The sequence below is a fragment of the Canis aureus genome, chromosome X, assembly GCF_053574225.1.
Source record: "Canis aureus isolate CA01 chromosome X, VMU_Caureus_v.1.0, whole genome shotgun sequence".
NCBI lineage: Eukaryota > Metazoa > Chordata > Mammalia > Carnivora > Canidae > Canis > Canis aureus.
In genome coordinates this window covers 46,459,993-46,485,977 of record NC_135649.1, presented here as the reverse complement: position 1 = coordinate 46,485,977, position 25,985 = coordinate 46,459,993, and the positions used below count along the sequence as shown (strand labels likewise).

At 37.3% G+C, this 25,985-nt stretch overlaps 1 protein-coding gene across 1 annotated transcript in view; it reads left to right on the top strand.

Moving 5' to 3' along the window:
- The first annotated feature begins 1,990 nt into the window (after positions 1-1,990).
- Positions 1,991-25,985, top strand: part of FAM199X (family with sequence similarity 199, X-linked) — a 31,395-nt gene continuing 7,400 nt past the window's right edge. The window contains exons 1-5 of the mRNA XM_077889290.1: positions 1,991-2,514; positions 12,080-12,299; positions 21,547-21,696; positions 22,138-22,299; positions 25,423-25,689. Of these exons, the coding sequence (XP_077745416.1) occupies positions 2,318-2,514; positions 12,080-12,299; positions 21,547-21,696; positions 22,138-22,299; positions 25,423-25,689 (996 nt within the window). The 5' untranslated portion in view covers positions 1,991-2,317. The remainder of the gene's footprint in view (positions 2,515-12,079; positions 12,300-21,546; positions 21,697-22,137; positions 22,300-25,422; positions 25,690-25,985) is intronic.

Sequence of the window (25,985 nt, the reverse complement as noted above, 5' to 3'; positions counted from 1 at the left end):
TAAACAAACATGAGACTAAATAGAAACTCTGCTATTCATAAGGCTCTGTACAAACTTAACATCAAAGTAAATTTACAAATTGTGCACAAATATTAATTTAATGTGGTACATGTTTGCTGAGACAAAACTACCCTTAGAAACCTGAACATACTACTGACTGGCCAGCATGTGTTCTTGGTTTTCAACATACTTGCTTGTATGTGAGTCTTGTGAGGATCTTGGTTTCCCATCACTTTCCCTTTCCAAACTATTAGACAATCTTCATCTGTACTAAGCCATGAAGTAGGAGGTACACCTAATTTATTTTTTTACCAGCTCATGACAATTAAAGTAGTATTGTTGCCAACTTGATTTTTAAAACAGGTTCAAATACATGTCCTAATTATGTGGCAGCTGTTAGTTACCATTGTCATCCATATACTCCAGGATATGTTTAAAATTAAATGTCAAAGTAAAACATACCTGTAAAAAAGCTTGCAGATGCTGTCATTAGACTCCAGTTTGAACAACACTGTCCTGTTACAGTATGTGTAAATATATATATATATATATATATATATATATATATATATTTAAATTAGAATATTTTGTTAGCTTCTTACTCATAGTTTCTGGTGCAATTACCTGAGTACTTACATTATTATGTAGCACTTGACTTTTGTTTTGGGGACTAAGCCATTGCCCATTCAGGCTCACTGGGAATGGTGCATTGGGGATCACAAATTAAACCATCATCAACCTTACATCCATGATTTTTAAGTTAAATGAAAGAAGACAGGCACACTCAACAGTCAGGTCATCGAATAACTAAAGTGAGATAATATATACATTTTAAAGGAGTGGTTGAGTTGTTTTCATTATAAGTTGCATTGGTAGGACATATCACAGAGATTAAGACTGGGGCTTGTGTGTGCCCACTGTCCATTTCTCCCAACCTCCTTTCTCCTTCCCTTCCTCCTAGGTTCTTTCACTTTTCCTTTTTTCTGCACCTACTTTAGTTTTATGTTTCTCTCAAAGTTTAATGTAGTGTTTTTCCATAAAGCTAAATGTATTTAATTTTTAATTAAGAGATTATTCCCTTATTTTATATGAAAGTGTGCTTCATTTTATAAGTTGTAGTAGTTTAAAAAATTGTCTTCATTTGGCAAAGTAAGAAATTGGAAATCTTGTGTTTTACTCCAAATCTAAAAAAAAAAAATGTTTATACGTGCAAGGTCTGCAACCACTGGTCTGTAAAACAGAGAAAAGAGAAAGAGGAGGAAAGAATGGTGGTATTTGACACGTAGCAAGTTGACTTAAGTTGAATAAGTTAAAAGCGCTATAATATACTTTCCACTGGAGCACTGGCAGGAATACATAAGACTCATTTGGGAGTCAGGGAAGGCTTCACAGAGGAGGTAACATTTGAGCTGGGGCTTTAAGAATTAGCAGGGGAAAACCAGCAGGGCATTCTAAGCAGAACGCATAATGCAAGCAAGAGCACAGAGCACAAAAGAGCACTACGTGTCCAGCAGCTCTGAGTAGCCTGGTGGCTGTTGTGTAGAGTTCTCAGGGTTAGAAGATCAAGGGTAAAGCAGGGACTATTTTTTTCCTACTTGGCCCATTTCCCCTACAGTTCATTGCACAGTGCTGGGCACACACACTGCAGGGCTCATTTAATTGGGACAGGGTGGTCTAGTACGCTGGGAACCAGGGCATCTGGACTCTTTCTCACGCACTCGCAGTGTGACCTTAGCCAAGTCCCTTTTCTCAGGGCTGCCGCTTCCTGCTTATTAATCAGCCCTGGGTGAGAAAACAGAGGTGGTTGGCCTGAAGCGCAGGGCCTTTCCAGCGCCAGAAATCCCACGCTCACGCGTGGAGGGCGGTTGGGCGGAGGTTCAGTTCCTCCTCCGCTCCAGCAGGGGGCATAGGGAGCAGCTTCCCACCGCCTTTTTCCTCCCGGCGGGCGTCGGCGGACTGCAGCAGTCGCAAGTGGCGAGCGCAGTGGGCGGGCCGGGCGCGGCAGCGGCGGTGGCGCTGCGGTCAGCGGCGCTGCGCTGCGCTGACTGGGCTGGGCCGGGCAGCGGCGGCGACGGAGACCGCTGCCGAGGCCACTGAGGCGCTGACTGGGTGGCCAGTGGGCTGCTGTGGCCTCTAGCAGCCTCTTAGCGCGGTCGGCATTCACCGGGCGGCATCTGGCCGTGGAGCTCAGCCTGCTGGTGAGCTGCGGTGGGCACACCCCGGCTCGGCAAAGGCGGACAGGTTAGAGTGGGGGAAGGGGCAGGCACAGAAGCAGCCCGGGCCAGGGAGGGAGCCCAAAGCCAGGCCATCTCCAGCCATGTCCGACGAGACGTCGGCCACCACTTCGTACGAGAAGTTTCTAACCCCCGAGGAGCCCTTCCCGCTCCTGGGACCCCCTCGCGGGGTGGGCACCTGCCCGAGCGAGGAGCCAGGCTGCCTGGACATCAGCGACTTCGGCTGCCAGCTGTCCTCTTGTCATCGCACGGATCCACTCCACCGTTTCCACACCAACAGGTACGAACCGCTGCGGAGGGCAGGGGCTAACTGCCCACACCCCTGACTCAAACTGGAGAACGCTGGCTCACTCCTGAACCTGGTGCTCCTCCTCGGGTCTGCGCTTCCATTCGTCCCCTCCCCCATCTTCTTGCGACCAGCGCTCCTTTCCTGTTCCCTCTCCCTATTTTCACCCTAGTCCTCCCGATTTTCCTTTGGTCCGGCATTTTACTTGCTCTCTTTTCCCCATTCATCATCTGATCATAGCGATTCCTCCCTTATCCCCTCCCACCCCATCTGTGCCCAGAGAATCAATCCCAAATCTCCACCCTCAAATTTTTTTTTAAAGATTTTATTTATTTATTCATGATAGTCACACAGAGAGAGGCAGAGACACAGAGACACAGGCAGAGGGAGAAGCAGGCTCCATGCAGGGAGCCCGACGTGGGACTCGATCCCGGGTCTCCAGGATCGCGCCCGGGCCAAAGGCAGGCGCCAAGCCGCTGCGCCACCCAGGGATCCCTCCACCCTCAATTTTAAGATGCATCCCTACTCCATCCACCCGAAAAAGTTTAACCCCTTCCATCTCCCATACACTCTAGAGTAGACTTTGGATGGCTCAAAACCAATCTATGGATCTTTTGAAAGATGGCACTTTTAAAGGTAGAATCTTCCTTTTCCCGATTTTTAATCTGTCTCCCGGCCCAATTGACACTCCCCACCCCATTTTTTTTTTTTTTTTTTGGTGAAGGTATAGGAAACAAGACCTCCTTATGAACTCTTTGCTTTACCATTTTAGGCCCTGCCAAAATGTATAACCTTAAATCTCGAAGATTCCTTCATGTAGCATATCCCTTGGTTTGCTCCCCCAGTGGAAGGACGAAGCTAAGCTTAGAATGGGCTTATACAAATTTACTCAGGGGGCACATCTCCTAACGGATTTTATTGGAAGCTAGAGTGTTCTGGAGAATTCTCTCATGTAAGCATTTAAGTTTAATACCAAATGTGAAGATTGTGAAGATGGTGTACAGGTAGCCCCAACCTGTGCACAGAAGCCCCAAGGTGGATATTTGATAGATACATACCAAGGCTTGGGAGGGTGTATGGAGAACAAGGGAGGAGATGGGTTCAGCTGTGGAAAGAAAATATTGGAATTGAATTAAGGAGTCTAGTTCTGATTTCTAGTTCACAATATCAGCATGAACAAATCCTTCCATCTTATAATGTCTTTTGCATGCCCTCCACCACCTCTTAAATCACTCTACAGATTTACTGAGCTTCTACCAGATGCAAAGAATGTATAAAACATGATTCTTACCTGAAAGAAAGAGTCTGGAAATGACATGTTAAACAGTCATGCAGAACATCAGTGTAACACATTGGAAAAGGAAGTGGTAGTAAATTTATTACTTTTCCAATCGTCATTGCAAAAATGAGGAAACTGAGGCCCAGAGAGGAAAGACTGAGTTCAAGGTCATAAAACAGTAGGCAAAGCCAAGATTACTTCATTGGAGCCAGTGATGAAACTTGGAACAGAACTAATGGCACAAATGTTTTAAACGGTTGTTATAGTTTCTTAGACTGACTCAGAGAAGCTTATTTAACCCATGATGTGATTATAACATGAGTGTAATGGATTTATGAGATCGAGTGTGTTTAGGGTTGTTTGCATTGGAAAACAATATAAAAGAATACTTTTGCACATATTTGGTATTTAAGGTTAGCAACATTGGAGCAAGTCCTATACACAGGAAAGTTGAATGATTTCAGAATTAGCCTGCACTGATGATGAGGGCAAGGGAGTGAGGAAGGAGGCTGAGGGTAAGTAAGCACTGCCAAAACTGTTGGGTTGATGAGTGAAGCAAGGAGAAGAATACATTTCTTACAGCTCATTTTGTTCTTTTTCTTCCTCTCCATTTTTTTCTTGTGTTTTCCTACTCCTTTTCTTAGAGACAGAGGTAAGGTCAAGGTTGTTTTCCAGAATGGAGCAGTTAATATAGACAGGGAGGGGATCCCTGGGTGGCTCAGCGGTTTAGCGCCTGCCTTTGGCCCAGGGCGCAATCCTGGAGTCCCGGGATCGAGTCCCACGTCGGGCTCCTGGCATGGAGCCTGCATGGAGCCTGCTTCTCTTCTCCTGTGTCTCTGTCCCCCCCCCCCCCCCCCCCGTCTATCATAAATCAATCAATCAATCAATCAATCAATCAATCTTAAAAAAATTAAAGAAATAATATAGACAGGGAGGTTCCTGTTCATCCCCAGTTTTCCCAAGTCAAACATTTTGCCTGCTTTTTAAAAACCTCTCTCTCCTGCCCTACTTTTCTCAAGGCTTTGGGATGACAGTAGGAGATCTAATGTATTTTGCTTTGTACCCTTTTCAACAGAGATTAGGGTAAGCAGAAGTTGCAGTATTTACATTGGATGATGTTTCTGCCCTAGGCCACCTAGGCTTTTTAAATGTTCTCTCATTCTGGAATGTTCTGCCTTCCTAGCCCTCCTCAAGATGGCATTTGAGAGGACCATATACTCCCCTCTCTCCAATAAATAAAGTCTTTTAAAAAAAACAAAATTTTTTAGAGATTTTTAAATTTATTCATTTGAGAGAAAGAGAGCATGAGTATGAGGGGCAGAGGGAGAGGGAGAAGCAGACTCCCCTCTGAACAGGGAGCCCTGGCATAACCTGAGCCAAAGGCAGACGCTTAACTGACTGAACCACCCAGGTGTCCTGAAAATAAATTTCAATAAACCAAGAAACTTGATTATTTTTTAATGATTTATTTATTTATTAGAGCATGCACATGAGAGGGGGAAGGGGCAGAAGGAGAGGGAGAGAAAGAATCTCAAGCAGGCTCAGTACTGAAACTGATACTGGACTCCATCTTACCACCCTAAGGTCATGACCTGAGGTGAAACCAAGAGTCAGACACGTAACTGACTGAGACACCCCAATTATTTTTTAACTTAAATGTTAATATGGAATATATGTGGTGTTTAAGGCATTTTTCTTTGGTTTTGGGACAGGATATTTATGATATAATTGTGAGTTTTTTCTTAGCATTTGTCCATGGCAACCTCCACCATTATCAAAAAGGGAAGTCATTTACCAAATTGAAAAAAAAATTATAATGATACTGGTAAGTTCTGTAATTAAATTGTTTTTTTTAAAAGATTTTTTATTTATTTATTCATAGAGACACAGAGAGAGAATGAGAGGCAGAGACACAGGCAGAGGGAGAAGCAGGCTCCATGCAGAGAGCCTGACGTGGGACTTGATCCCGGGTCTCCAGGATCATGCCCTGAGCTGCAAACGGCGCTAAACCGCTGTGCCACCAGGGCTGCCCTGTAATTAAATTGTGAGATGAAGGAGGTTAATATGAACTACTTGATGTGTTATTCTTTTCATCTTTAATAGTAGTACATCAGTACTTTGAACAATTGTGAAAAGCATGTGGGAGGACAGTGCCTCACTTTTGTACACCCTATTGGCAGGATAGGAAATGAACTATTAAAGCAGTTACTCAGTTATTTGATTTTAGAACCCTGTTTCAATCACCTTAACCAGAAGAGCCTCAAGACTACTGTGTATCTTTTGTACTACCCACAGGCTTCCTATCAATATAGAATTAACAGTTGCAGAAGAGCTGTGATTTGCAGGTGGGGGAACCATGCTCCATGAAGTAACAGATTATAAAGGCAGGAGGAATTTGGTTTAGGGATTTGTTGAGACAAACTGAGAATAGGGATCAGACTTGGGAGAATTATCCAGGCTAGAAATACGGATTTGAGAGCATTTGGAATAGAAAGAACAGTAGAACAGTAATGTGTTAGGAGTAGAACTGTGGCTTAGAAAGGTTGAGAGAAGAAGAAACTTTTCAATAAATTTAGCAGGGAAAGGAAGGAGAGGAGATGTGGTAATCTGAAAAAAAAGTTGAATGTTTCATTGTTGTTTGTTTGCCTTGTTTAGTTTTTCTTTTCTAAGAATAGAGATTTTTAGCTCCTTAGCAGCCCACAGGAAAGGGAGAAACTGAAAGTAAGAGGAGAGTGTGGGATGACAGGAGATGACTGGGATGAACTCAGAACACGAATGGAATAATTAGTCTTAGAAATGACATGGCTTTTTTTTTTTCTTCCAAGACTACAGAAGAGGGTAGGAGGGATGGGTAATGATATGAAGACAATTGAGATCTCTAGGAGAGTTGGGCATTTGAGTAGCGTGGGCGGGGGCGGGGGGGGGGTTGTGTCATCTGCTCTAACTTGGGACCTTGATGGCCTACTGTGCTCCAGAGTTGTAGCAGAGGTTGGGGGTGGCTATATGGGGGTTTTGACAGATAAGCTTTGTAGATAAATTTTCTCAGCTTTAGTTTTTTTTTAAACTGAAATTTGGGCAGCAAGCCTAGTTATTGAATTAAACTCCATTTCATTCGGATTCTTTTTTTTTAAGATTTTATTCTTTTGAGGGGGAACACGAGAGAAAGAGCACAAGCAGTGGGAGGAGGGGTAGAGGGAGAAGGGGAGAGAGAAGCAGGCTCCCTACTGAGCAGCGAGCCCAATATGGGGCTCAATCCCAGGACCTTGAGATCATGACTTGAGCCAAAGGCAGACACTTAACCGAGAGAGCCACCCAGGTGCCCTCATTAGGAGTCTTCTCAATATTTTTCTTTTAAGGTAGAAAGTCTACTTTGTGAATAATTTTATGGTTATAACTAGAATCTTAGTGTTAGGTAGCTTTCTCCTACTGGAATAAGATATAAGAAGTTTGCAGATTTGAATAGTTCAGCACTAAGCACATGCACACAGTGGTCATTCATGACATGTTTGAAACCAACAGAATAGTCTAAAAGAATCACACTTAAATTTTTTTTTTAAATTTTTATTATAAAAGCTCACTTTAGAAAATTGGCATATATACAAAACTCTAAAGATCACTCATGATCCCTTTCAGTAAAGATAACAACTGTCAGCATTTTGATGTTGTTACTTGTAATATTCTTTTTTTATTTAAAGATTTTATTTATTTATTCATGAGAGACACAAAAAGAAAGGTAGAGACATAGGCAGAGGGAGAAGCAAGCTCCCTGTGAGGAGCCCAATGAGGAACTCGATCCCAGGACCCTGGGATCAGGACCTGAGTGACAGGCAGATGCTTAATCACTGAGCCACCCAGGTGCCCTTAATATTCTTTTTTTTTAATTTTTATTTATTTATGATAGTCACAGAGAGAGAGAGAGAGGCAGAGACACAGGCAGAGGGAGAAGCAGGCTCCATGCATAGGGAGCCTGATGTGGGATTCGATCCTGGGTCTCCAGGATCGCGCCCTGGGCCAAAGGCAGGCGCCAAACCGCTGGGCCACCCAGGGATCCCAATATTCTTTTTATGTTCATATATAATTCAAAAAATCAGGATCAGGTTATATATGATTTGTGACCAGGTTTTTATACTTATATTGTGAGCGTTTTTGTTTTCAAAAAATAGGCTGAAAATACAATATTTTTTAAAAAGATTTTATTTATTTATTTGGATGAGAGAGTGTGTGAGCAGGGGGAGGGGCAGAGGGAGAGAGAACCACAAGCACACTCTGCAGGGAGTATACAGAGCCCTACATGGGGCTCCATCTCACAATCCTGAGATCATGGCTTGAGCTGAAATCAAGAGTTGAGGGCTCAACTGAGCCGACCAGGTGTTTCCTGAAAATATAATTTTTAATGATTATAAAACACCATTATTTAGATATATTATTTATTCCCCATATTTGGGAAGCATATCTTTTTCCTTTGTTGGTTATTATAAATGAGACTATTTGGACATGTTTGGTCTTAAATCTTTTTCCCAATTTCAATTTGAGGAAGTGATCATTCCTAGAAGGGCAATTACTGAGTCCAAAGGAATGAACTTTTTGAAGCTTTTGATGTATATACAGTACCAAGTACCAGTCTTCCTATTTTCAGAAAGATTATGCCAATTTAACACTAACACTACTAATTGCAGTGGATAAACGTACTACTGCCTACTTTGTTTTTGTTCACATTGCCTTAAGGTAATAATAAAATAATATTTGGAAATTAGAAGATAATAGAATTTAAAAATATATATCTCTTGGAGTGGGGCACCTGCTAATGGTTCAGCACTTGCCTTTTGCTCAGGTCCTGATCCCGGGATCCTGGGATCAAGATCCACATCAGGCTCACCACAGAGGAGCTTCTCCCTCTGCCTATATCTCTGCCTCTCTTTCTGTGTCTCTCATGAATAAATAAATCTTTAAAAAAATGTCTAGTAGTAAAAATGTTTCTATTTTGTAAATGATTGGTTTCGAATATGAACCTTTTTTAAGTCACTGTAAAAAAAAAGAGCAAAAGCTCCTAAGAATAGCCAGAATCCTATTAAATCTCTTATAAAGACATGGACCTGAAAAACTGAGAAAGATACTGATTTTGCCCTACATTAAGAGCACAAAACTGGGGGGGGGGGCTCTTGGGTGGCTCAGTCATTTGAGCATCTGCCTTTGGTTCAGGTCATGATCCCAGGGTCCTGGGATTGAGCCTCACATCAGGCTCCCTGCAGGGAACCTGCTTTTCCCTCTGTCTCTGCCTGCTGCTTGTGTTTTCTCTCTCTGTCAAATAAATAAATAAAATCTTTAAAACACACACACACACAGAAGCAAGCAAATAACTGTCCTGTCAGTGATTTAAACATTAGATTATCAAATCTAGCATAGTTTTCTGAAAAGGAAAGTCATAATTATAGAAGGAAACACATTTCTACTGAATTTTTGCAAGCTCAAAAAATTTTTTATTGAAAACAATTACCTAACAGCTTTTCCTACCACATAACATGGTACTTGGTACATAGAAGATACTAACTAAATGGTTGTTGAGTGGCTGAATGAATAAAGGTTGAAAAAAGCCATTAGCATTTCTTTTTTGCCACTAGCATTTTGAAGACAAAAAAGAAAAAAATAATTTGCCCAGAATACAGCATAGGTAATGGTTTACTAGATCTAAGAGAGTGTTTGTCATTTTTTAGCTTTTATATTGCCTTATTGTACATCCTGAACAATTTGGTTAGTTCTAAGTTTGATTTTTTAAAAAATGAGGATACTGCCTGCCTAGGAAGCACATGGTGAAACTAGGTAATATTACAAGGTATTCTAAGATGTTAGATGAATTTGAGATTTTTGCCTATTTATAAAAGCTTGTTGATATCTGTGTTTATAGTTATTGAACCATAATAGTTTAGAGAGTGTCATGTGTGTGTTTTGAACCTTTAAAATATTCTACCTTTAGCTCAAAGGAAAAATGACATAAAATTGTCGGATTGCCCACATTTTGCAAACCAAGAACTTTGAAATTAAGATTAGTAATACAAAATAAGGGAGGGAGAGTTAAAAAATGAAAAACACAGTTCAAGAAAAAAATAGATTTAATGAAAGATGAGAAACAACCTAATAATAGATAAGTAACAGGCTTTTCTTCAGGAAGCCATTATTTCAGTATTTTATTAGTATCCAATGTATTAAATCATTATCTTAAGGATTAATTATGTAGGCTACTGCCTAAGCAATGAAGATTATCTTGTTAATGTATGAAGCTAGTGGAAATTTACAGAAGAAAGATATGTAGATTTAAAGACAAAAGTAACGCTGCAACAGATACCACAGGCAAAATGTTAATATTCTTAATACACTAAGAACTTATAAAATCAGTAAGGAAAACATTAACACATAGAAAAACACTAGAGCAAAATAGCAAATATTTTAAAATTTGATCTTGCTAGTAATTGAAGAAATGAAAATTGACGTAAAAATGGTTTTTCCTACCAGATAGGTGAAACTTTAAAAATGAAAATTCCAGTGCTGGGGCGCCAGGGAGACTCAGCAGCTCAGCGTCAGCCTTCGGCTCAGGCCATGATCCCAAATCCCATATCCTTGGTCCAGGGATCGAGCCCCACATCAGACTCCCTGCAAGGAATCTGCTCCTCCCTCTGCCTCTCTCTCTCTGCGTCTCTCATGAATAAATAAATAAAATCTTTAAAGAAAAGAAAGAAAATTCCAGTGCTGTTAAGGTTGTGGTGAAATGAGCATGCTTTATATACTGTTTCAGGGAGTGTAAATTAATGCAGCCTTTCAGAAAGGCACTTGACTAAGTATGATATGACCTTTAGAAGTGTTGATATTCTTTGACTCAGTACTTTCCTTTCAAGGAATCTATCCTGAGAGATTATATGTTTTTTTTTTTTTTGTATTTTTTGTATATTTTTTAATCGGAGTTCAACTTGCCAACATACAGTATAATAGTGCTCATCCCGTGAAGTGCCCCCCTCAGTGCCTGTCACCCAGTCACCCCATTCCCCCATCCACCTTCCCTTCCACTACCTCTTGTTCGTTTCCCAGAGTTAGGAGTCTCTCATGTTTTGTCACCCTCTCTGATATTTCCCACTCATTTTCTCTCCTTAACCCTATAATCCCTTTCACTATTTTTTATTATATATGTTGATAAATAATTATAAACAAAACGGTTCATCTCAGTATTATTTGTAATACCAAAAAAATGGAAACAGCCTAAGTATTATTGAAGGAATAAGGTTAAATAAATTATGAGACTTTTTAATCAGTGGAATATTATATAGGCATTAAAATGTTTTCAAGTAATATACATAGGGAAATACTTAATATATGATAAGTGAAGAATGGATACTAAAAACTATATATATGTGTGTGTGTATATGTGCAGAATGATGATTCTGTAAAAAAAATATATATGTACTAAAATATTGTGGATTAGTTATTATTGAGTAATGGAACTCTTGGTCATTTTAATATTCTTTATTACTCCTTTCTTATTCCAACATCTTTGCAATGATCTTTTATAGCACTGGTAAGTAAAAGTTATTTAAACACTTCTTGAACTTCTGTGTACTTTTTGTGCTTTTCTCTGCCCTGCAATGGCTACTCTCTTCTTTTAATAATAATAATAGCTACCATGCATTGAGCACTTTTTATGTCTGCTAAGAGTTCTGTATGCATTCTTGTATAATCTTCATAATAACTCCTCCTTAAAATGAAAACACAGGCTGAAGAGGGTGTGTTTTGCTTAAGATCAAGCAGCAGTCAAATTACAGAGCGAGAATTTGAACTCAATCTGACTTCAAAATATATTTATAACCACTATCCTATGTTTTATTTATAGATGAAGGTTTTACTTTATTCTTAATTTAGATACAATTTCTTTTAAAATATTTTATTATAAACATTTTCAGACAAATATAAAAGGAAAGGGAATAGTGTAATGAACTTCATATATCCATCATCCAGCTTCAACAATTATTCACATATGGCAATATGCTTTATATCACTACTCATTACTCAAACCCTTATTATTTTCAGAAAAATCCCAGATATATATCATTCATAAATGTTTTAGTATACTTCTTTAAAAGGTAAGGGCTCTTTTGAAAATAATCACAGTATCATTGTCATATCTAAAACTATACTTCTATTCTTCATAAATATCTTGAATGTATCTCCTATTAATATCTTAAGATTGTGGGGATTCTGGAGTTCCTGTTATGATTTCTTTTGTGTTGTGTTTTTAAGGTGGAACTTAACTTCTTGTGGAACAAGTGTTGCCAGCTCAGAATGCAGTGAGGAGCTATTTTCTTCAGTTTCTGTTGGAGATCAAGATGATTGCTATTCCCTGTTAGATGATCAAGACTTCACTTCTTTTGATTTATTCCCTGAGGGGAGTGTCTGCAGTGATGTCTCTTCTTCTATTAGCACATACTGGGATTGGTCAGATAGTGAGTTTGAATGGCAGGTAGGTTTTTTTTTCTTGTATTACCATCATTACTCCATAAATAGAAGAAATTTTGATATTTTCATCTCTGACAATATAAAGAATTAGATGGAACATGTATCCTTTATTTTTACTAATGTACCATTTAGGTCTCTGATGTTATAGATATCCTTCTGTGGATTTTCATATAATTTACTACTTGTATAATGTTCTCATTATTATATATCATCAGTATTTTTCTATGCATGAATCCAAGCAAGTATATTCTTCCTAATTATAGGAAATAGCCTTTGTGTCTTTATAGGCACAATATCCTTGCATCCGGGTCATGTTCTATATATTTAATATCACAAACCACTATTATAAAAACATACTTTTTGGTTCTCATCAGAAATATAATTTCCCATTTTGAATTCTCTTCATATGTAGGGATGTTTTTTGCCCTATAGTGGTTTTTTTGTGGCATATATAGCATGTAAAATGGCTTTTTGGAAAATTTTTTGGAAATTCTGCCTTATAATGATTGCAGTCTATCAGAAAATGTAAATCATGTTATCGCAAGATCCATTTTCTGATTGTAAAAGACAGTAACATTTGAAGAAGCTTTCCTTGCATATAGGAGATGTTATATTCAGATACTTGAATGCCTGCTATCTTTGAAAGCCATCCAAATTTTTGAAGTTGTATTCCAAGAGAGGAATCAAATATTATTTTATTTCAAACATTTTCTTATTGAAGTGTGAAAACAGACTGGCATGAAATTAAAAGTAATTCTCCAGGTCCCACTCTGCTGTGGTTACCACTGTTGAGAGCTTGTGCAGATACAAGTATGTTTACAGAATGTGAAAAACACAAATGGGATCATACTTGAGCCACTGTTTGGCCCTTTGCTTTTTTTCAACTAACATCTCATTCTTTTTGTTTTTTTTTTTTTGTTTTTTTTTTTGTTTTTTTTTTTTTAAAGATTTTATTTATTTATTCATAGAGACACAGCTAGAGAGAGAGAGAGGCAGAGACACAGGCAGAGGGAGAAGCAGGCACCATGCAGGGAGCCTGATGTGGGACTCGATCCCGGGTCTCCAGGATCACACCCCGGGCTGCAGGCGGCGCCAAACCGCTGCGCCACTGGGGCTGCCCCATCTCATTCTTTTTGAAGGCTGAATCATAATTTATTTAATCTGTTCTCTAATAATGGATATTTAGATTGGTTTAAGTTTCTTGTTATAAAAATGCTACACTGAAAATTAAGAGTTTTTAAAGAGAAAAAGTAATCTAAAACTCTGTTTTTATATTTTATATTTCAGATGTTTCTGTTTTATATACAGTTGTAAATATGATTTAGATAAAAATCATAAAAATTTTTTAGCCTTTAAAATATTGAGATAAAATTCACCATTTTAATAATTTTAAGTATATAATTCAGTGATTTTTAATATATTCACAGTGGTGTGCAGCCATCACCACTATCTAATTCAGGGACATTTCTCTAAAAAGAATTCCATACCTGTTAGCAGATACTCCCAATTTCCCCCCTGCCCCCATCACCTGGCATCCACTAATCTACTTTCTCTATGGATGTGCCTTCCTGGATGGACATTTCATATAATATGTGGCCTTTGTGTCTGGCTTCTTTCACTTGGCATGTTTTCAGGGTTCATCCATGTTATAGTGTGTCACAGTACTTCATTTCTGTCTTAGCTCAGACTGCTATAACAAATACCATAAACTGGATGGCTTAAACAACAGGCATTTCTTTCACACAGTTCTAGAGGCTGAAAAGTCCAAGGTCAGAATGCCATAATGGTTGGGTTCTGGTGTGGGTCCTGTTTCTGACTTGTATATGGCTGCCTTTTGCTTTATCTTCACATGGAGAGGGGAGAGAGGGCTGTGATCTCCTCATCCTCTTGTAATTATAGTCACATCCCATCATGTATCCTCTATCCTCATGTAAACATAATTATCACCCAAAGCCCTACCTCCACATATTGAATTGGGGATTAGGGCTTCAAGATAGGGACTTGGTGGTGGTGGTGAAAGAAGGGGGCACACATTCAGTCCATACCAATTCCTTTTCATTGCTGAATAGATAGGGCCAAATCACATTTTGTTTGTTTATTCATCTGCTGATGAGTGTTTTCCCCTTTGGGGCTATTAGGAATAATACTGCTGTTAACATTCAGATATAAGTTTTTATATGGATGTATCTTTTTTATTACTGAGTATAGTTGACATAATATGTATATTTGTAATTCTCTTGGATATACACTTCGGAGTGGAATTGCTGGGTCATATGATAACTTTATGTTTAACTTTTTGAAGAACTGCCAAAATGTTTTCCAAAATAGTTGCACCACTTTATATTTCCACCAGCAATATATGAAACTTCCAATTTCTCCATATCCTTGCCAAAACTTGCTATTGTCTTTTTGATTATAACCATCCTACTGTGTGTACAACAATACTTCATTTTGGTTTTGATTTGCATTTCCCTAATGACAAATGATGTCAAGCATCTTTTCATGTGCTTATTGGCCATTGGTATTCTTTTTTTTGGAAAAATGTCTATTCAAATCCTTTGTCCATTTTTAAATTGTTTTGTCTTTTATTGTTGAATTGTAAGAGTTCTTTATATGTTATGGCTACTAGACCCTTATACATGATTTGCAAAAGATCTTTCCCTTCCTGTGGGTTGTGTTTTTACTTGATACTCCTTTGACACACAAAAGGTTTTAATTTTAATAAAGTTCAATTTATTTTTTCTTTGAATTCTGTGCTTATGATGTCATATTTTAAAAAACATTGCTTAATCCAAGGTCATGCAGATTTTCACCTGTTTCTTAGAGTTTTAGTTTTTATATTTAGATCTTTGATCCATTTTGAGTTACTTTTTTGTATGTGGTGTAAGATAGGGGTCCAAATTCATTCTTTTGCATGTAGACATTCAGTTGTCCCAACACTATTTGGTGATAAGGCTATATTCTTTGCTTATTGAATGGTCTTGGTACCCTTGTGGAAATGAATTGGTCATAGATGTATAGGTTTAGTTCTGGGCTGTTGATTCTATTCCATTAATATGTATGTCTATCCTTATGCTGGTACCACGCTGTTTTAATTGCTCTAGCTTTGTGGTAAAGTTTGAAATCAGGAAGTGTTAGGTCTCCCAGTTTGTTTTTCTTTATTAAGATTGTTTTGGCTGTTGGGGATCCCTTCTGCAATTCCACATAAATTTTAGGATAGAGTTGTCCATTTCTGCAAAAGGGGCAATTGGCATTTTGATGGGGATAGCATTGAATCTGTTGTTTTTTTAGTGTCCAAGCCTTGTACTTCCTTGGTTCAATTTATTCCTACATATTCTATTCCTTTGATGCTGTTGTAAGTGGAATTGTTTTCTTAATTTCATTTTTGCATTGTTCATTGCTAGTGTATAGAAATAAAACTGATTTTTGTATATTGATTTTATATCCTACCACTTTGCTGAACTCATTTGTTAATTTAAATGATTATTTTTCTCTGTGTAGATTTTATAGAGTTCCTTTGTATAAGATCTTGTCATTTGTGAATAGAGATAAGTTTTCTTCTTCCTTTCTAGTCTGGGTAGCTCTTTTTTCCTTGCTTCATTGCCCTGGCTAGATCGCCAGGGCAGTGTTGAATAGAAGTTGCAAAAACAGGCATCCTTGTCTTTTCTGATCTTAAGAGAGAAGCATTCGATCTTTCACTATTGAGCATAGTGGTAGCTGTAGGTTTTTCATAAATGCCTTTATCATATTGAGGAATTTCCCTTCTATTCTAGTTTGTTTGGTGTTTTTATCTAAAAAACTATTTAGGTTTTGCAAAATGCTTTTTCTGAACTTACTGAGTTGATCATAGTTTCTTTCCTTCATTCTATTAGTATGATGTATTCCATTGATTTTTGTATGTTGACTCACCCTTGCATCCCTGAATAAATCCTAATTGGTCATGGTATATATGCCTTTTAATATGCTGCTGGATTTCATTTGTTAGTATTTTTTTGAGGATTTTTGCATCTGCCTTCATAAGGGATATCAGTCTGTAGTTTTCTTGTGGTATCTTGTATTGCTTTAGCCTCATAGAATGGGTTAGGAAGTACTCCCTTTTCTTCTGGATAACGAACTGTAATACACTTTTCTCATTTAACATATAAACTTTTTCATGGTATTCATAATGACTCTTAATGACTATATAATATTCCTGGTACTAGATGTGCCAGAACTTGTGAGACCATTCCCTTTTTACATCTGTTCAAAATTTTTTTTCTATTATTGGTAACATGGCAGTGAAAATCTTTGTGTGGGTACCTTTTTATTCTGTGCCTCATTTTTAAAGTGCATACTTTGTATTTAAAATCAGACTCCTGTAAGGATACTTAATAAAGTATAATTGGATGGAGTTCTGATAATTCTGAGAATTATTTTTTCTGATTATTTAACTTAGAGTTCATAGCCATAATGTTGCAAAGTGGCAGGCGTTTTTTAAATTTTAGTTTCTGAATTCTTCACTCATTTCATAAGAAGTTAGAGTGGAAAACTATTCCCAACTACTCACTATTAATGTATAGGACTGACTATAACATTTGAACAAAAATAAGGCCTGCCTTAGTAATGTGTTTCCCAACTTCTGAAATTGGAGTGTAGTAACTCTGTCACCATGTATATTTAAATATTATTTAAATAATGTTATTATTTATTATTTGATCTATTATTTAAATATTCTGAAAGATTTAACATGCTCTCTTGTCTCTATGGGGCCTTGTGTAATGATGAGCAGTAAATTATCCAAGAAGATAATTACAAATTAGCTGTTAGGATTAATATATAGATTAAAATTGTTAACTAAAAAATTCTGATTACCTCTGTTGTGATTAAAAACTACATCCATTTAAATCTTTTAACATGTTTCAGTTACTACTAAAGTAAATATAAAGGATTTATAGATTCTCTGGGAAGAGAAATACTAACTACTTGATAATGCAGGGTTTTAACCTTATAGTGAAGTAGCACCAAAGCATTTTGCTTTTCTGATAGTTTTCTTTGCTTGCAGTCCTTTTATTATTAAAGATATATTTGACTAGTCTTAGAGCTTGAGAAATTACTGTTAAGCAGGGAACCATAGAAAATTTAAAGAGTTAATTCAGCTGTCACACTTGAAACCTAAAGGTGCAATTTGAAATTACACATCAGCTGTTCCAGAAATGAGCTTATAAAATTTTGCTGCATACTGCAGAAAATATGGCAGAGATTTGATTTAATTGTCCCTACTTGTCACAATAACTGATTATAATATATTATATACTAAATATTATTGTCCATGAAAAATATGGGATAAGAATTATAAAGCATTTTCAGTTTGAGATATAAAATGGAAAATTGCTGATCTAATAAAATATACAGGAGCCCATACAGTTGATTCTAATGTATATCTGCAATTATAATCCCGTATCTCCAATTGACTACTTGACATTTCCACTTTGATGGCCTTATTATTTAATGTACCTATTATCTTTTTTTTTTTATTGTTACTGTTATTATTGAGAATATTAATAATCATTCTTACATTTATTCGTACAGAGAACTTCCATTTCTGCAAAAGGCTTCTGTGCAAGATTTCATTAGTTTTAGTTTGTGCTGGCCTTCTGCAAAATCTTTTTGGCTTCAGTACTCCCCAGACAAGGAAAAAAGTCCTCTGTCCAGCTTTTTTTTTTTTTTTTTTTTTGAAACGAACTAGGGGTGGTAGAAGGGGAGGAGGGCGGGGGGTGGGAGTGAATGGGTGACGGGCACTGGGTGTTATTCTGTATGTTAGTAAATTGAACACCAATAAAAAATAAATAAATAAAAAAAAAATTAAAAAAATGTACCTATTATCTGATGCTGAATCCTTGATCAGTAATGTAACTTCCAATTACAGTGTTTCCATGGGAAAAAAAATAGACTCCATTTTGTGACATGTCTTACAGTGTAGTGAAAAATGACTATTGTTATTTTGAAGGACATTTGCATTTCTTTCATTATCACTACAAACTCTTCATATGCCAATTGCATTCTTCTCTCATTCCAAACTACCTGCAAGGCAAGACAGCCCAGCATAATTGAGAACACTGGACTTGTATCCTGCTTTGGATACTGACACTAGCTGTATGACATCAGGATGTCTCCTTAGACATGATTTTTCCTTATTTATAAAATGAATGTGTTGGACTAGAAGATCTGTAACATTGCCTTAGGTCTCTTGCTATTTTTTAAAAAAAATCGAGCTCTTTAAGTGCACTAACCTTGGAGGGTTGTAAGACTGTAAAATGTGGCCAGTTTTCTTCTGGTTTCAATGGAGTCACCTGACTATTATCCATTCAGTTATCAAATAGCCTTGTTAGGGACACCTGGCTGGCTCAGTCAGAAGAGCATGTGACTCTTGATCTGAGGGTTTTGAGTTTGGGCACCATGTTGGGTGTAGAGATAACTTAAAAATAAAATCTTAAAAAACCAGCCTTGTACATTGTTTTTCATTTGAAATTTTCCCTATTTATTCCCGTTTTTCTTTGCATTGTTGTTTATCATAGTCCAAGTCTAGATCAAATAAGAACTTCCTGTCTGATTCCAGTCTTTCTTCACTCTGTTTTGTCCCCATACTGCTTTTTAACTCATCTTCCCTCAAGACTAGTTCCATCAAGTTACTTCTACTTAGAAAATGTTACTGGCCTATATCTGCATATCATATAACAGCTTGTTCATCCATTGAGCTTTCAAATCCCTAGCATTGACTTTCTGTTTTAATTATATTGGTCTCCTTATCTTCATCCTATTTTCTTTAAATCTGTGGTTTTACCAAGTTATTCTCCTTACTTGAATGCTTTCTCTTTTTCCCCATTCTGTAATTCTGAGACTACCTTTTGAAACTTCACCCACTTTAGCAGCATGTGGCATTCTCTGATGGCTTTTGCTACCATTTAAAGGATACAAAATTATGGAAAGAGATGGAAAACACATGTTTATTGAGTGTTGCCTTGTGCCAGGCCTATCACTTCATTTAAATTTCTCAACAATCCTTTGAGATAGGTGGCATTAACCATAACACTGGGGCTCAAAGAAGAAAACTAACTTCCATAAGATCACCTGGCTAGTGAGCAGTAGAACTGGGATTTAACTCTGCATCTTTTTACTTCTCCCTGAAGAAAATGGCCAAAGAACCATTGTTGCTTTATTTGCCATCCCCCAACCCCAGCAAACACATAAACAGAACCAAAGGCACAAATTAAATGCTTAACATATAGTCTGTCACCTAGCAGATGTTCACTAAAGATTTAGATAAACATTTTTCTTAAATTTTGAGAGTCTACATATTTTGATAGTTCCTTTACCTAATACATCAAAGGAGCTTGAAGTAGAGGAGGGCTTTCATCTGATACAGACTGTTTCATTTTGTTTTAGGAACCCCAGGGAGATCTTTAATGTAAGTAGTGTTGTGATTTGAAATCTTTCAAAGGGAAAGTAGCAAAACATTTTCATTTTTGACATTAAAGGCTGAAAGATGACCTTCATCTATTCAGCAATCATTCTCTCATGACACTGACTAGATAACATCAGGGCTAAGGGTGAATGAACAATTCCAGCAGTGTTAATGAGATTTTAATGGAAGTCATACAAATTGTTGGTAGTCATTTATGTACTTGGACTTATCAGTGACTATTAAAATGAAAATGTGGTTTTTAACATTAGTAGCTAACTTAAGAGAATTTCATTCTAAGCATCATGGTCACCTTGCATAGTGATCAACCCTATTTCTGTCTTCGTTAGTCTCTTCTATGCAGTTGACTCCCCATTGCCTGTCACCTTATAGCTCTTCTAAGTTTTAATCCTGCAGCTTTAACTCACTGCTAGATATTTCTGTTGATGATCTGTCATTTCAAATCTAGCATTTGTCATTTGCTATTTTGTATAATTGAATGTTTGTGTTATAATATTATCTTCCCCAGTAGGAGTTTTTGTATAAGGACCATGACTTAAAATCCTTTGAATCCCCTGTACCTATTAGAGTGATACAGGTATGGTAGGAGGCCAGGTGTGTGAGTGTAATAATCTTCATGGCTAAAGTAGCTTTTATCTTTTGGTAACTTCAAAAGCCTAGTAATCATCCAGAGTTGAGATGCAATTGCAAAGGACAACAACAAAAAGGTGGTATTTTGTACCTTGTAAAAATGAAAGCATTTATCTTTTAAAATTATGTACTACTTGTAGAAGAAATTATTTTTTGGATGAATGACTTAAATTTACTTGTTTATTTTAAAAAGTTTATTTATTTAAGTATATCTCTACATGCAACATGGGGCTCAAACTTATGACCCTGAGATCAAGTGTTGCATGCTCCTCCAGCTGAGCCAGCCAGGTGTCTCTAAACACATTTATTTAAAATTAAATCCATTCTGGCTTGTGGAGGTTATAAATATGTTTATTACCCTGATTGTGGTGATAGTTTCATGGTCATATGCATATGTCCAAAGTTCTCAAATTATATATATTAGATATGTACTATTCTTTGTATCCCTTTGGACTCAAGATAATTGTTAAAAAATTAAATCTGTTCTAACTGGCTTATAATAGACAATATAAAAATTATAGCACTTATTTTTGGTGTTCATCTCACTTTAAACTGATTTTCTGTGTATTAGTCTTGCTCACTTTTCTCCTTTGTCCATTGTCTCAGTATTTTTTCTAATTTTTCTGTCATAAAACTCTGATCTTTAAAGTGTTTTTGCTCTATATTAACAGCATATTTTAAATTATTTTAATTGCCTTGAGGTTGTTAATACTGACTTGAGCACAAGGACCATGCCTTGTCTTTATATTGGCAGTATTTCCAGCATAGTGTTGAGCAAAATGCCAAGTCATGGCAGATCCTTCCCATCTCCTGAGATGGAGTCCAATGTTCCTTATTCATCATGCTGTATAACCCCTAGCCTACATTCACATTGTGAATTAAAAACCCTAATGATGATTGACTCTTAAGTTAGCATTTTATTAACAAGTCTTGATTATGAGTTTAAGCTTTTGGGAAATATCTCACTCAACAAGTGACTGTATAGAAAGAATATGTTGATGTTGCTGCTTTGTCTAAAATAGGAGTGAATCAGAACTAATGTCTCGTCATTCTGTATTTGTCATTAAAACGTAATTTTTAATCAATATGTAATATGTTGTGCTATTTAAAGTGTATTTTTGAAAAATTTTGCTTTTCCTACCCCCTTCTTATTTTTATAAAGTTACCAGGCAGTGATATTGCTAGTGGGAGTGATGTACTTTCTGATGTCATACCCAGTATTCCGAGTTCACCTTGCCTGCTTCCTAAAAAGAAAAATAAGCACCGGAATTTAGATGAACTTCCTTGGAGTGCAATGACAAATGATGAGCAGGTAGGGATCTTGACTTTTTTTTAAAGATTTTATTTTTTTATTCATGAGACACACACACACACACACACAGAGGCAGAGACACAGGCAGAGGGAGAAGCAGGCTCCATGCAGGGAGCCCGACGTGGAACTTGATCCCAGGTCCTCAGGATCACGCCCTGGGCTGAAGGCGGCACTAATCCGCTGAGCCACCTGAGCTGCCTGGATCTTGACATTCTTAATTGAAAGCATATATGTAGAGATTACATGAAGCTCAGTGTATTACCTATTTAAAGCTACTAGGTAAATGTGGATTGCCTAATAAAATCTGAGTGAGGGCTTTAACTGTTTTTGCAGGGAACAAATATCATAAGTGCTTTTGATGTTTGAAACACATTATAAATGACATTAAAATATCAGAAGTTTTGGCATTGATCTTGTTTATTATAATTTTTCATCACATAGGTGGAATATATTGAGTATCTGAGTCGTAAAGTCAGTACGGAGATGGGTCTTCGGGAGCAACTTGATATTATAAAAATAATTGATCCTTCGGCTCAAATTTCCCCTACGGACAGTGAGTTTATTATTGAACTTAACTGTCTCACAGATGAAAAACTGAAGCAGGTATGTAAATACAATACAGATTGTACAGCTATTAACAAAACCATTATTTTATAAAATGTAGAGTTGGATAATCGTATGTTAAAATACACAAATAATTAAGGTCTAAATCACTGCTGTGAGATGTAATATTAGAAAAAATGATGGCAATATTTGAGAGCACATGGTTGTAAGGTTTTAGGTACATCTCACCTGGCAATACCTTTCTGGGATCATGTGGATCTAGGACCTGCTGTTTAGTTGTGTAGGCTTTGAAACTTAATTTTACCACTTAAGGGATGGTTATGCTATTTATTTATTTTAACTCACCTTTAAAAAAAGTGATTGACAGAATCAAAACACTGATTATTGAGAGCTATCTATACTTGAGTGAACATCTGAATTGGGAGATTTGAGTAATCTTATGGAGTAATTGAGCCTGTGTAGGGTAAAATGTAATTTTCATTCAGCTATTTTGAAATACACATTTCTTTATCTCCATTTTTCTTTGGTACATAGGTGAATGAATACTTATGTTCTATTTTTGTTTTTTAAAAGCTTTTTTTTTGCATTTATCATCGCTTGTAAAAATGTTTTTATTCAGTATTTCTCTCAACAGACATACTATAATTTTTACATTCCAGCTCATTTTCTATTAGTATTGAAATTGATGCCCTGCATTTGAAGACAGGTACCATGGGCCCCTAGCTAAGATTTAGGAAACACCCTAATCTTAGATATAATCAGGAGCTTACTTAAATCATATTGAGACCTTTAAAAAATGCCTAAACTGATTTGTTCTATTGTTAATTTCTCTGAGTGTTATTTTCTTTTTTTTTAAAAGATTTAGTTTTTAGAGCAAGTGAGCAGTGGGAGGGGCAGAGGGAAAGAGAGAAACTTCAGCAAATTCCATGCTCAGTGCAGAGCCCAGCGCGGGGCTTGATTTCATGACCCTGAGATCAGGACCTGAGCTGAAATCAAGAGCTGAACACCTAACCGACTATGCCACCCAGCACCCTGAGTGTTATTTTCTTATAGCTCCATAATATATATCCTAGAATTTTGTTTTTTTTTTTGTTTTTTTTTTTAATATTTTTTTTTTAAATTTTTTTTATTTATTTATGATAGTCACAGAGAGAGAGAGAGAGAGGCAGAGACACAGGCAGAGGGAGAAGCAGGCTCCATGCACCGGGAGCCTGATGTGGGATTCGATCCCGGGTCTCCAGGATCGCGCCCTGGGCCAAAGGCAGGCGCCAAACTGCTGCGCCACCCAGGGATCCCTATCCTAGAATTTTGAACAATGTCAATTTTTCTAGTACTTGTTTGTACATTTAGAGATTTCTTTCATCCTTATAGTCTACTTATGTACATCTGTAGCACTTTTTTATTTGATTTATTTAACAATGTTAAGTGTCTGTTATGTATTAAATATTAGGATACAAAAGAGTTTAAAAAATGATCCTTGTCTTCACAGCGTCTACAACTCAAGAAAGAGCCAAAGAAATCAATGTAGGTTATAATCCAAGATTATAAATCTGTATTATAATACAGATACAATCATATTATAATACAATAAATGTTATTTTTATTTCTTTATAATTACTGTCTTTTACTCGATTTGTTAAACATCTGTTACAATCCAAGTTCTTTTTTGGGGGGTACACTTATCAAAAGCAAGAACATAGATACAGTACTATTAAATAATCTATAGGCTGTATTCAGGTTACACTCGATTTTCAACCAATGTCTTGTTTTATCTCAAGATCCAATCCAATCTTTTTTTAAAAGTTCTTATTTAAATTCCAGTTAGTTAACATACAGTGTAATATTAGTTTCAGATGTACACTTTAGTGATTCAGCACTTTTTTTTTTTTTATTGGTGTTCAATTTACTAACATACAGAATAACACCCAGTGCCTGTCACCCATTCACTCCCACCCCCCGCCCTCCTCCCCTTCTACCACCCCTAGTTCGTTTCCCAGAGTTAGCAGTCTTTACGTTCTGTCTCCCTTTCTGATATTTCCCACACATTTCTTCTCCCTTCCCTTATTTTCCCTTTCACTATTATTTATATTCCCCAAATGAATGAGAACATATAATGTTTGATTCAGCACTTAGATTTAATAGCCAGTACTCATCACAAGTGCACTGTTTAATCCCTATCACCTATTCAACTCATCCCCTCACCCTCCTTCCCTCTGGTAACCATCAGTGTGTTCTCCGTATTTAAGAGTCTGTTTCTTGGTTTCTCTTCACTCTTTTCCCCCTATGCTCATTTGTTTGGCTTTTTAAATTCCACATATGAGTGAAATCATATGATATTTGTCATTCTCTGACTAACTTATTTCACCCAGGATTAATACTGTCTAGCTGCATCCACATTGCTGCAGATGGCAAGATTTCATTCTTTTTTATGGCTGAGTAATATTCCACTATGTGTGTATATACACACACACACACCATCTTCTTTTTTTTTTAAGATTTTATTTATTTATTCATGATAGTCACACAGAGAGAGACAGAGAGGCAGAGACACAGGCAGAGGGAGAAGCAGGCTCCATGCAGGGAGCCCGACGTGGGATTCGATCCCGGGTCTCCAGGATCGCGCCCTGGGCCAAAGGCAGGCGCCAAACTGCTGCGCCACCCAGGGATCCCCACACCATCTTCTTTATGCATTCATAAGTTGATTGACATTTGGGCTCTTCCCATAATTTCCTGTTGTTGATAATGCTGGTACAAACCTAGGGGAAGCATGTGTCCCTTTGAATTAGTTTTGTATTCTTCAGGTAAATACCTAGTAGTGCAATTTCTGGATCGTGGGATAGTACTATTTTTCACTTTTTGAGAAGCCTTCTTACTGTTATCTGGAGTGGCTGCACCAGTTTCCATTCCCACCAACAGTGCAGGAGGGTTCCTCTTCCTCCCCATCCTTGTCAATACTTGGTGTTTCTTGTGTTGTTGATTTTAGCCGTTCTGATGGGTGTGAGGGGTATCTCATTATAGTTTTGATTTGTATTTCCCTGCTGATGAGCACATCTGTAGCACTTTTGATAATGTTTTACATTATGTACAATATTCTTTTCTCCAGTATTTTCAGGTAGAATGTCAAGGAACAACACTAACCAGTGTTTGTCTGTGTGTTCCAAGGTCAGAAACTATATCAAGGAGCATAGCCCTCGCCAAAGGCCTGCAAGAGAGGCCTGGAAGAGAAGCAACTTTAGTTGTGCAAGCACCAGTGGAGTGAGCGGTGCCAGTGCCAGCGCCAGCAGCAGCAGTGCCAGCATGGTCAGTTCTGCAAGCAGCAGTGGGTCCAGTGTTGGAAACTCTGCTTCAAACTCCAGTGCCAACATGAGTCGAGCACACAGTGACAGCAACTTGTCTGCAAGTGCAGCAGAACGGATTCGGGATTCAAAAGTAAAATGTCTAATCAATACAAAACTTTACCTTTCAATATTAACATTAGTATTTCTTCATATAAATTTCTTGAAGAGTTAAAATTATCTTGCTTTCTAGATGCCTGTGGGTTTTGGCTTTAATTGAACAAGCAGGATACTCTGCTTGAGTAAAGCCCTTCAGGCTGAGTGCTTTGAAATACTGTTTTGACCCACACCCATATCACATTCAATTTTATCTGATTTTTGTGTCTGTTTTAAGTAAGATAAATTGATGGAAATAGTGAGTCTCAAGATTGCAATATTGACTGTAACTCA